The sequence below is a fragment of the Gracilinanus agilis genome, chromosome 5, assembly GCF_016433145.1.
Source record: "Gracilinanus agilis isolate LMUSP501 chromosome 5, AgileGrace, whole genome shotgun sequence".
In the NCBI taxonomy this organism is placed as follows: domain Eukaryota; kingdom Metazoa; phylum Chordata; class Mammalia; order Didelphimorphia; family Didelphidae; genus Gracilinanus; species Gracilinanus agilis.
This window is the reverse complement of record NC_058134.1, coordinates 118,236,195-118,249,450: the sequence shown is the minus strand read 5'-3', so window position 1 is coordinate 118,249,450 and position 13,256 is coordinate 118,236,195. Positions and strand designations below refer to the sequence as shown.

General features: G+C 39.7%; 1 protein-coding gene across 1 annotated transcript in view; it reads left to right on the top strand.

Moving 5' to 3' along the window:
• Window positions 1-998: 998 nt before the first annotated feature.
• EXOC4 (exocyst complex component 4) overlaps window positions 999-13,256 on the top strand; it is an 892,087-nt gene continuing 879,829 nt past the window's right edge. Inside the window, exon 1 of the mRNA XM_044679735.1 lies at window positions 999-1,084. Within this exon, the coding sequence (XP_044535670.1) occupies window positions 999-1,084 (86 nt within the window). The remainder of the gene's footprint in view (window positions 1,085-13,256) is intronic.

The following is a 13,256-nucleotide window of genomic DNA, read 5'->3' as shown; positions in this document are numbered from 1 at the left end:
TTTTCCATCATTTTTCTGCTCTTTAGACTTTTTCCTTTGGCTCTTTTTTGTTTCTGTGTTTGACATAGTGAATGAGTCTGTTACATGAAAGTAGAGCTCACTAAGTAAAGTTACTAAGTTTCAAGTAATGTAAAAAATTATGAATAAAAATCTAACCAGATTAAAATAATTTTTTTTATCTCTTGTACTTCATTCTGCCAGAGGGCCATTTAAAAGTTCTAGAGATGTATAATTTTACTTCTTCTTTTATCAAATTGTCTGTTTTTAGCTTTATCTGGAGATATCAGAAAATTGGCATAAGCTAGATGTGGAAATCAAACACAAATAAATAAAAAAGCAGAATTAAAAGGATAATTTTAAATAGCAAAGAGAAATTCATATTTTAATTTAATTTTATATTCTCTAGGGTTTTAGTCATAATTGCTTTGAGTTAAAATGTCTGAAACTTCAAAAATCAAACCAATAGAAAACAGAATTCTGACTGTTTAGGTAAATACCAAAACTCTTGTCTTTTATGTATTTTTTTTTACCCATAAGAATTCCTCATTTAAATGGATAATAATGTTTTAAAACCCACAAATAACTTTAAAATCACGAGGAAAACCCTAAGATCAAGTATAAGGGGGGGAAATTACGACTGTAATAAAAATAAATGAAGAACAATGATCACGAGATTTTATGAAGTTGCCATTGGTTTAATTTTCCCACACTTCAAGCACATGCTAGAGGGAAATGATCTTTGACAGCGGAAATTCACGATTCATTGACAGAACTACAAGTACCAGCATGCTTTGAGGGTAAAGTGCTTGTCGCGCCAGAGAAGCTTGAGAATTTTGATCCCGCCTTTTCACTTTTACTATTGGATATTTACGCGTACAGCAACGCCCCTGCTCTCATCCTATTGCTAGAAACTCCTAAGGGGTTCGCGCTCAGTGGTTGCACGTCCCTTTTCCGCTTCTTCCCTCCTCCTCACCTCTTCCCCCCAGCCCCGTACCAAGATGGCGGCAGAAGCAGCTGTTGGGAAGTACAGGAGCACAGTCAGCAAAAGCAAAGACCCCTCGGGGCTGCTCATCTCCGTGATCAGGTGAGGGAGGGCGGAGGCAGAAGGCCGCACTCAGAGGCCAGGGGGCCGGGATGTCTGGACCCTGGCTAGGGGACAGGGGAAAGGCTGTCAGTGGTTCTCATCCTCTGGACCCTCCCCTCACCTCCCTCCCCGCCTCTGATGGGAAGCTACTCCCAGGGAACGCGCTCCCCGCCCCCTGTTCCCCCAAGGCGGTCAGGGTTCCCTCCTGAGGTCCCTCGGTCTCCCAGGGGGCCTCAACCCCCAGCAAGGATCTGTGGGGATAAGGGGCAGAAAACCAAAGGGTTTCCATCCATCCACCCAAACACACCTGGGGCCCTGAACGCCGAGTTGCAGGAGTGGAGCTCAGGGAGGGTGGTCAGCAACCCTTGCCTGGGTCTTGGAGGGGTCTCTGGGGCCCCTGTCAGAGTTGTAGCATCTACCCTGACTGACTTCTTTGGGCACCGAGGCCACAGGTTTGATACAAGAACCCTCGGGGAGAGGAATGCATGCGCATCCTCCTTTTTAGGAGTTATACCCTCCTCAGATCCTGTCCAGCCTCCTCCCCAGCCACTCCCCTTAACAAATTCAATCCATTTCCTTGACCTGGGCCCTGTGTTTGCTTTCTTAATGTTAGGCCTTGGAAGTAAAATAGCTGTCAAGTCTGAATGAATTGGTTGGGGGGTAGGAAGAGGAAAGAAGGAATCCTAACCTCCAGGATGGAATGAGTTAAAAATACCTAAACAAGTAAAGCGCTGTTTCAGTGGGAGCTATTAGGATCACCATCTATTCCCATCATTAATTTAGAGAAGGCAAAGAGGTGGATTTCATTTTGGCATCTAGTCGGTTTCATTCTAGGATTCTGCCCTACAGTGATTTATTTTGTGTTTCTTGCACTGCCTGGGGGATGTTCCACTTAACACGAATTAAGTAGAAAAAACATGCTGAATAAAGTTTTTTTGAGAAGGTGGGAATAAACCTTACCCTGCCCCCTTTTTTTTAGGGGGGGAGTAGGGTTTCACTTGATAGTTCTTTTTAATATTAATATTTGAATTGGCACTGAGAAATTCCTAATTAAAAAAAAATATACTGTATAAATAAAGCCCAATGTTTGTTGATGGGAAATTAGAAGTAATTGACCTAGTAGATGATACTGATAAAGGCCACACATTCACTTATTCTTTTCAAAAAAATGTTTACCCATTATTAGTTTGGCACTTAGTGGTATCAATTGATAGATAAAACCAAATCCCTAGCCTTCCTTCATGAAATTAAACCCTTTTATCCAGTTCACCAAAGTTTCCTGATCCTTTTTATGAGAGTGTAACTGGAGAAAGTTGGGAGGAGTATCAAAATATGTAACATTAAATTATTTGCATCCTTTCTGTACTCAATGTGGGGAAGCATTTGCCTTTAATGTTGCCATTGCTTTCTAATCTTTTTGCTTTGAACTTGGTGGGGAGAGAGGATAGAGGGGAGGGAAAAGGAAAGGGAGAAGTTAAAGACCTGAAATCTGCTCTCTATTTATTTATTCATTTTTAGAGAATGAGAATAAAATGTGTGCACTTGAAGAATTGTATTATTTGTGTTTGTCATAGCTAGGTTGGTATGATGCCCAATGACTGATTAAGGCTAACACAGTATTGACCCCTGTCACTTGTAGGTTCTGGGTTCTTTGTGCTTAGAGTATGATTATTTAAAAAACTAGTTATGGAGGGAAGCTGGGTGGCTCAGTGAATAAAGAGCCAGGCCTAGAGATGGGAGGTCCTGGGTTTAAATGTGACCTCAGACACTTCTACCTGTTGGACCCTGGGCAAGTCACTTAACCTCCATTGCCCAGCCCTTACCACTCTTCTGCCTTGGAATCAATACTGATTCCAAGGCAGAAGGTAAAAGTTTCAAAAAACAAAACAAAACCAAAACTAGATATGACTCTTCAAAGTAGTATCTGAGAAATCTTAGGGTTTTATATTATTACTGTGTTTGAACCTATACTTGCCTCATCAAAATAGATTCTAGAAGATAGTGCAGGGTTTTCTTCTGAAGAGGAGAAAATTAACTGTCTCAGTTTTGATAAAAAGGTTTCTTTTTTCCTTTACTTCCCTCATATTTTATTGTTCTCTTTTCTATACTGAGGTACTGGGTAAGGAATGGAAGTTAGAAAAAGTGGCTATTTGAATTTCTAGGACCTTGAACTTGATGGTGAAATGAAATCACAGTTCCATTAACCTGCTTATATTATCTTAGATTCTTGCTTTCACAGGATCTCAGAGTTGGAAAAGATTTCTTGGGTCCCTCCTTCATTCATTCATCAATCAACAAACTTTTGTTAAATTCCCACTATATACAAAGCAAAGTTTTTAGCATTGATGTTTCATTCAGTTTCATCTACAAGGACTATATTTTCTCCACATGCTTAGCTGCCCCACTTTTCATTTTAACAAGGTTCCCCAATAGTTCATTCTTATTTTATATCCCATGATTACCCTAAGCATGGGTTGGAAGTTTTAATAATTGGGAAAGCTTGGGAAATAAGAGATGGAGAACAATCCTCTTATCAGCCACCTCAAATACCTCTCTGCTGGTTAGAACATGATGTGACTGGATTGATTTCCATTCATCTTGTCAGGACCCTGCTCTTTCCTGTTAGGGGGAACTGTTCATGTAGTAAGATTAGGAGGTGTTTGTAGTATACAGATTCATACCTGTGAAGCACCTGCTAAGCCCTTGCCTCTCTGCTCAGCAATCTCCAAGGATTTTTTGGGGACCCAGGAATTTATTCACTTTGATTTCTTTGCCATTGTGTAACTGACTGTTCTTTGTGGTATCTCTGTCCACTTTAGACCAAAGGGACAATGCTTTCTGTCAAAAGTTGAGTATGAAAAGGTGTACACATACGCAGTATTATACTGAATGATTATATTATGACTTGGGGATGAAGATCATACATTTACTTGATTATCTAGAAGTATGGGTCGGGCTGGTGTTTTTATCCTTCTGTCAATATTTTTTAGTAGTTGTCACTTAGGAATCTTGCCAGTTGTCCTTTTCATGTGCTATTATGTTTCTGTTTCTATCCCCTACTATAACTGGGAAAAAAGTCAATGTCTTCGGATGAGAGAACAGTGACATCAATCACTTTGAAGAATGGGGAGCGGATGACAAGAGAGATATTTTTTAGGTGTTTCTAGGCTAACAGTTTTCCTGCCCCCATGAAAATACAGTTTGAATTATTGGTATCATCTACTCCACTGGGACTATTCCATCGCTTTTTACTAACCTGTATAAAACTCCTTTACTTTTTTTCTAATCAGTTGCAGAGTATCTGCAGGTGTAGGTTGTAGCTGATGCATATTGTGTATTAGGGTAGTTTCCCTGATTGCCTTGTTAATAAATAAAAAATTCAACTGATCATTTTCATATTTGTTTATGCCATACTAACCATTAAACAACTAGCTATCATGTAAAGACTCTTATTTCCTTGGCACTCCACATGAGTGAGAAGCTCTCACAAAAATCAGAAAATATTCTCATGTGGAATTGAGAGTGTTATACCTACTGGGTGTGACATGATGAACTTGGCTAGTTTGTCTAGGCCAGACATTTCCAACTTGGAGTATGTATTCTGTAGATTATGAGAAGCTTGTCAAGGGACTATGCAGAATATTTGGTTGCTCTATTATGCTAATGACATGAGTCAATCTATTTCTTTCACATCGAAAAGGGGATATATGTGAGAGAGATATTCTTATATGCCATATGCACAGTAAATTTTAGAACTTATTTCCTTTCTTATTGAATTGGGTGCCAGGGAATGTTTATTGAAAGCCAGGGGATATGAATGCTAGGAACTCTTGGTGTAGATTTTAAAAATTCAGTACAGGTTCATATACAAATGATGTAGAGAGAAAAGGACAGTAGGGAAGCAAAGAATGACTTTATCTTGTACCTGTACTGAGGGTGGATCACTGATGTTCCAAAAGTAAAACTAATATGTTGTACGATATTCGCACATTAGTGATATTGCAAGTGTATATTCAACCAAGGGCTTTAAATGGAAGAAGTAGGAGGAGTGGAGAGGACACAAGTTCAGTGGGTAGCCCTCCGGGCTTGGAGTCAGGAAGATCTGAGCTCATATCAGCCTTAGCTACTTACTTGCTGTGTGACCCTGGGCAAGTCACTTAACCCCTATTTGCCTTAGTTCCTCATGGGGGGCACACTGAAGAATAACATGGTGAACCACTCCAGTATCATTGCCAAGAACATTCTATGGACTTTTGTCCAAGAGTTGTACTGAATGACTGAACAAGAACCACAATAAAAGGAGACTTGGAAGACTGCCTATGTATGATGACCAAGCTAGAAACCACGAAGAGTAGCTTCAGTAAAGGAAGGAAAATGGCAGGATAAACACCCAGACGTTCTCAGGAAACAAAATTTGAGAAAAGAGCTAGTAACTTGTTGCCTTGGATTTCTAGCACACAAAAGAATGAAGAGCCAATAATATGGACCAGAATGCCCAATTGCTTGGTGACCTCATTAGAAGTTTTTTTTTTTTTTTTTTTTTTTTTTTTTTTTTTTTTTTTAAACCCTTACCTTCTGTCTTGGAGTCAATACTTTGTATTGGTTTCAAGGCAGAAGAGTGGTAAGGGTAGGCAATGAGTGTTAAGTGACTTGCCCAGGGTCACACAGCTGGGAAGTGTCTGAGGCCAGATTTGAACCTAGGACCTCCTGTCTCTAGGCCTGGCTCTCAACCCACTGAGCTACTCAGCTGCCCCCTCATTAGAAGTTTTGAACAAATGCCATATGATCACTTGTCAGTTATGTTGTCAAAAAGATTCTTTTATGGCTTTAGGTTGGACTAGATGTCCACCGAGGCTCCTTCTAAATTTGACATTCTGTTATTCACAGGAAACAAATTTGACCTCATGGTTATTGCTCAAGCTTGGTAGAGTGAAAACAATGCTGGCATCTGGCTCTAGAAGGATATGGTTTATTCAAAAGAAACAGCACTGATAAAAAGAGTCCCATTGTATATTAAGAAGATATACTCAGTGAGGAAATTCAAGAACCTGAGAGTAAAAACATGGTAGAGAACATTTGAGTTAACGAAGGCAGAAATTGAAAGGATTTTGCCATACAAACTATTCAAACAAAAATGGAAATAAATGAGGAGTTCAGGAAATATTACAAGCCTGGCATAGAGCCATTATATGGTAGTGATCTGGGATTTAAATTTATCAAGGCATCAGCTGGAACAATCACTGCCAAAAGCAGAGCAGCTAATAACTTCTTGACTTGACTTAATGGTAATTTCATCCTTAAAAAGTAGAGAACTAACAAGGGGAAAACCATTTTGGTCCTGATCTTCTCAAGAGGAAAAACTATTGGGCCAAATCTAACTTCATTTAATACAGAGAGGCAAAAAAATCTTATGCTTGGGTTAAAAAGAATCAGCTTCATCAGTACAATATGAAAGAGGCGTGTCTGGGCAGCATTTGTCTTAAGAAGGCTTGGGAGTTTTAGTGGTTTTTACTCAATATAAGACAACAGTGATATGGCAGTCATAAAAGCTGCTAGGAGCATCCAAGAAGAGAGTTCTACACTTGTACCCTGGGAACTTGTTTTTTCAATATTTTGGTTAATTGTATTTTAATATGTTTGCTTTCCCTTATAATCCTTTGTATTTTATTTTATGCATTTCAAAATTGGACTTAGGGAGGAGATTGAATTTTGGTACATTGCTCTGTCCCAGTTCGGGTTGTCTTAATTTAGGAAGTGCATTGCCAAGTTAGAGGGTATTCACAGGAGCATAATTAGGATAATTGATGGGCTTGTGTCCATGCTATTTGAATGTAATTAAAAAACAACCCTTACCTTTTGTCTTAGTATCAATTCTAAGATAGAAGAGCAACAAGGGCTAGGCAATCAAGGTTAAGTGACTTACCCTAGGTCACACATACACTTTGTTTTCAAATATTTGAAGGACTATCATGGGGATCTAAGACCAGAACTTAGGGTAAATGGGCATAAGTTACAAAGAGGCAGGTTTAGGCTTAAGATGTAAAAAAAAAAAACATTCTGATAGAGCAATCCATAAATAAAATGAATTTACTTGAATGTAGTGAGTGTCCTCTTTATTGGAGGTCTTAATTCAAAAGATGAGATGACCATTTCTTGGGTATATTATAGAACTGATTTTTGTTCTGAGATCAATAAATGTTTATATAAAGAAAGGAAGATTTTCTCATTCTCTTACCTTCCCAACCTTCTGGGTTGCCCAGACAATTTATCATTCAGTCTTAGTGTTTCCAAAGATGGATCTAGTATAGAATAGTTCTCTTCAAAGCTTCCATGAATCTGGATCAGGTATGGGGCTCAGTGGATAGAAAACCTGGCCTGGAGACGAGAGGTCCTGGGTTTTAATTTGACCTCAGATATTTCCTTGTTGTGTGACTCTGGGCAAGTCCCATTGCCCAGCCCTTACTGCACTTCTGCCTTAGAATCAACATTTAATATTGATTCTATGACAGGAGATAAGTGTTTAGGGGGGAAAAAAAGCTTCCATGAGCCCATCACTGTGTTTCAAAATTCATCTCCTTCAGTGATGTGAAAGTATTGTTTTTACTGGCACTCTGATATAGATAGACTGTCATCACCTCATCCTTGCATTACTCTAGTAGCCAGGCCTGCTATCACAAGTCTTTCAACTCCAATCCATCCTCCATTCAACTGTCAAAGTGATTTTTCTAAAACTCTGATCCCTGCTCCTTTCTCCCTCTCCTCCTAGTACACTCCAGGGGTTCCCAATCACCTGTAGGATAATAGGCAAAATCCTGTTGAGTATTCAAAGTCTATCTTTTTTTTTTTTTTAAATTTTTTTAAACCCTTAACTTCTGTGTATTGGCTCCTTGGTGGAAGAGTGGTAAGAGTGGGCAATGGGGGTCAAGTGACTTGCCCAGGGTCACACAGCTGGGAAGTGTCTGAGGCCAGATTTGAACCTAGGACCTCCCATCTCTAGGCCTGACTCTCAATCCACTTAGCTACCCAGCTGCCCCCCTCAAATTCTATCTTAACGTTGCCCTCCTCTGCACCTTTTCAGGCTTCTTTTGCCTCCCGCTCCCCTACTTCATATATTTTTCAAAATCTAGTGTCTCTGGCTTCCTTGCTGTTTCTCAAACAAGACACTCCATCTCTTGGCTCTGGGCATTTTCACTGGCCGTCCTGCATATCTGGGATGCTCTCTCTTTCCTTCTCTACTTTCTGGCTTCCTTGGCTTCCTTTAAGTACAGCTAAAATTCTCCCTTCTACAGGAAGCCTTTCCCAGTCCCTCTGACTTTGAGTCTTATTGCTATTGGCTATTTCCTACTCATTGTGTATAGAGTTTGTACTTAGCTATTTTCAGGTTGGTTAGAGTGTAAACTTCTTGAGGAAAGGGACTCTCTTTTGCCTTTCTTTGTCTTCTCAGTGCTTAACTTATCTAGGGCTTAACTGATCCAGAGCAGGCACTTAATAAATGCTTATTGATTGGCTGGAATATGGAGGACTTGTTTTCTTACCTGAAAGACATTCATGTTTTTTTCTAAGGAGTCCTATCGAAGGGACCGCTAGAGTATGATTGTGCTGGGCAGGTGCATATTTGTAAAACACCTGGAATACTTTGGGGGAAGTTGTCATTATTTGTAAAACTATGCTTCTGGGAAAGTATTTTCCCAGAGTCAATTATAAGGATTTGAGGATGTCTTCAGGTCTGTAATGTGCTATTTGGAGGGAGCCACAGAAGTAATTGAACAGGATGAGAGAAAATTCTTAAAATTTAATCATATACCAAAAAGATGTTGGGTTCAAAGTTCAGCTGCAAGTTTTTGGTTATTTAACCTTGCTACTAGCCTTTTGAAATGGAACTAATTGGATGGAGAGAGTTCTGGCTACCTGCTGTTTCTGTTTCTGTTTTTTTTTTTTTTTTTTTTTTTCTATACAGAAGACATTTACCTCCATTTATATTGATTTTTCCTAACCTTTTATTTGGTCTGAAGTTTGTGGAGGCAGCCGTTTTACATGTAAAATAAGCAAGCTGGCATTTTGGAGATGCTATTTTATTTTTGCTAGACATTGTCAGATTTTTAATTGGAGAATGTGTCTGCCTCTTACAGTTAGGTGATTCGCTTTCCAATTAAATGTTGTTTTTTTACAAGTTGGCCTTTAATAGCTGCTTTAATTGGGAAGACAAACTTTGGTTGTGACTTGAGAAAGAGACCTCATCTAAACCTCAGAGCAGAGCTTTTAAAGACCCAGATTCTGGTTACAGCTGACAAGGAGGATTGAAGACAGCCAAAGTATTGACTTTTATGTCTCCACAGAAGTTGGACTTTCAAAAACCCTCTGAAAATCCTTTATTTTAGACACCTATGAAATTCCCTCTTCAGAGGATTTTTTTTTTTTTTTTGGTTAGCACAACATTTAATTCAAAGTCAGCTTTGCAGGAAAAGTCTAGTCTTTGATGAAATCTTTGAAAAAAACAATCTTGATGTCAGTGGTATGGTCAATAGAAAGAAAGGAGCATCCTCCACATGGTAGCCAGGGCTCATAGCAGAGTCATCAAAGTTGTATTGAATGTCATTTCTGGCTCTTCTTTTTGCATTGATTTGGAGTAATATTTATTTTCTAAAAAACTATTCCATTTTTATGTGAGCTGAGTAATTCTGGGTATTAGAGGGAATTGAGGCCTTTGAAAACTATTTCAATAATACCAAGAATTTTAATAGAAAATTTCAGAAACTTTACAAACACTTGGGTAGCATATGTGAGTTTAAAGAAAAAGGAATAAGCATGTTATTAGGAAAATGATAAAGTACTAAAACCTTAGTTACACAGTATTTCCCTTCTGTATTTCCATTTTAGGTTCTTTTAGTCTAGAGCAGTATAAAACATTTCATAATGGATAAGAAGAAGATTTGTAAGCTAATATTCACAAGCAAATTAGGTGTTATTTTAAGTGTTGTCCATGTTTTCTCAAAAGTAACTAATGATTATACTATCTAATCAGTGAAAACATCACAAAGGAAAATTTAGGGTCCATATAAAGAAAATGCTTCCTAACAGTTAGAAGGATCTAGACCAGTGACGTCGAACCTTTTAGAGACCTCATGTCATGTTTCACCCCCAACTGAGTGCCCTGTGTGGTTCCCTCCTTCCCCCACCCAAAGGAGCTCCCATTGGGCTGCTGGGCAGAGGGGCAGGGGAAGTGAGGAACGCCCTCAGTGAGTGTAGAGAGGGGGAGGGGAGTGGCTCCAGCGCTCTGCTCCCCTTCTGCTGCCTTTGGGCCACCCACCTTACTCCCTTGCTCCCACTGGCTCCTGGCCAGAGGGGTGGGGGATGTGAAGAAATGTATCAGGCCCAGTGGAGAGGGAGAGGGGAGCAGCTCCACCCGAGGCCCTCTGCCTTTCCAATTAACTCTGGGGTGTGTGGGGTAGAGGGTGCCACATGCCCACAGACAGCGTTGTGTCTGTCATCTTTGGCACTTGTGCCATAGGCTCACCATCACTGATCTAGAAGTAGTAGGGGCCTGCTTCAGGAGGTGGAGCATCTCCCTGATTTGAGCTCTTCAAGCAAAGGCTGGGTGATGCCTTGATTGGCATCTTGCAGAAGATGTAGAGTGGAGTGGGCCGGATGGCCACTTTGGGCCCTCCCTGCTCTCGTTTCTATAATTCTTTGGTATAGTTGCCCATAGAAGTGTAGACAAATGGTAATGGACTTGTTCAACCAGCCTCTCCATAGATTATGTGGACTCACAGGTAGAGAGAAGAACCTCCGTGACCATTCAGATCAATGCTCTTTTTTTGTTTTCTGAATGATGAGATAGCTTGTGTTTTGGGCCTTGTTAACTTGGCTTGTAGAATTAAAGCATACATACATTTTCTTGGTCAACTTTTGAGATAAATGTAGGTTTGGATTTTGGATAGGTTATGTCTGAAACTTTAAAGAGGAATTGATTTGGTTCTTCTAGGGTAGATACCATTCTGTTGACCACATTTACAATCCTTACCAACTTTGGCCAGAAACTTGTAATCTGGTGGCCCTCTAAAAATAAGAGTGATAGATTTAGAGCCAGGGGACCTGGGTTCCAATCCTGTCTTTCCCCTTGAACCCTCTCCATCTTCCCCATTAGTGGAAAGCAACACCAACCTCCTGGTTCCTTGTGGCTTATGTCCTCCACTCATTATCTGTTGCCTAGGCTTGTTGATTTCACCTTTGCAATATCTCTCATCTGACATCTGGATTGTGAGCCTGGGTAAATTGAAGGAGGGTCATACCTTCACTAATGATAGGGAGATTAGAAAGAAAAAAAAGTTTTTAGGGAAAGATAATGAGTTGTTTTGGACATGTTGAGTTTAAAATACTTTGAGATGGCTAGTAGGGAGTTGGAGATGTGAGATTGGAGGCTAGTAAAGAAGTTAGGCCTAGAGAAGTAGAATTGAGAATCATTAATATAAATATTATAATTGAATCCTGGGGAATTGATAAGAGAAAAGGGCTCAGAACAGAGCCTTAGAAGTGACACATTTTCAGTGTGTAGAGCCTTGATGAAGAATTTTGAAAACAAAGAATACTGAAAAGGAGATATGAAGTAGGAAGAGAATCAAGAAAGCACAGTGCCAGGAAAACTTAGAGAGAAGAGAGTTTCAAAGAGAAAAAGATGATCAACATTGTTAAAAGCTGCAGAGAAGTCAAGAAGGATGTGGAGTAAGAAAATACCTTTAGACTTGGCAATCAAGGTCATGGTTAACTTTGGAAAGGGCATTTTCAGTTGAGTGATGAAGATGGAAAAGAGACTTCAAAGAATTAAGATGAGAAGAAGAATAAAGTAGAGGCAATTTATTTACACAAGAGCACAGATAAAAATAAGGTCAGTCACAAAAGGGAGAAGAGATATGAAACAGTAGCAAGTGGGGATGAACTGATTAAATGAAAGTTTTTTGAGAGTAGAGGAGATATGGACATTTTTGAAGGTGGCTTTTAAAGAGACAGTGGACAGGGAATGTTTGAAGATAAATGAAAGAGTAGGGATAATAGAGGGAACAATCTTTGATAAATACACAATGGAATAGGATCCCTTAGAAAGAAGAAGAACCATTTCTTTATATGAGATAGCAGTGAAGGAGGAGATGGAAGTAGAGAGAATTGCATGATGTGAGATGAGGAGGAAGAGAGAAGAGGGAGCTCCTGTTGAGTGACTTCCATTTTTTCAGTAAATTATGAGACAAGGTACTCACCTGAGAGCATAGGGAAAGGAAGGGCTATGCAGGGTTTGAGGAAGAAGGAAAATTTTGGAAAATCTGCTTTCCTGGGAAGGACAATGAATGGATTAGGGAGGTGTAAAAAGATTGTTTTGCTGTAATTAAGGCTTAGTTGAAATTATGTAACATAAATTTGTAATGACTCCATCATCAGTTTTTTGATTTTCTTCATTTTTGTCCACTTTAAGTGGGAGCAGTGGCAGCACATGGTGATAGTATTACATAACTGAGGCTTGTCAGGGCAAGATTGTTGATTGAATAAGGGGGCAAGGGATTCGAGAGAAGGAGGTAGAGTTGGAACTGTTTCACTAAGAAGTTAGGATGGAGAGTATAGCCATTCCACATGTGAAAAAGCTGAGGGATGGAAGGATTGTAGTTTGCAGTAAAGATGAAGAATAGGGTTTGAGGTTGCAAGGCAGAGGAAAAAGTGGAATAACAACAGATGGTTATTAAGTAAAGTGATTTCAGACTTCATTAACATAGAAGCAGAACATTTTTAGGCAATGGTAAGATCAGATGTCTGACCATCTCTGAGAGGGAGTAGAGTATGTCAGGGGAAGTGAGTAAATTGAGGCATTAGAAAGCAGAGTGTTTAAGGGAGTATCAGTTTGTATGTTGAAGTCCTCTAATATAAAGGCAGGAGTTGGGGAGGAGAAAAGGTTATGAGCCAGGCCCTGAATTCATTGGGAGTCCAGACATCAGCCACTATAATCTTGATTGGGTGTTAATGCCTGGAATGCATTTCCTCCTTACCTGTGCCTCAGAATTCCTCTCTTCCTTTAAAATGACATTCAAGGTTCCGGGTTAAGATGGCGGCAGAGTAAGAAGCAGCTCTTAACCTCTCCTGACCGAAACACACAAAACTCCTCAAGGGGACATAAAAACAAGTCCAGACGAAC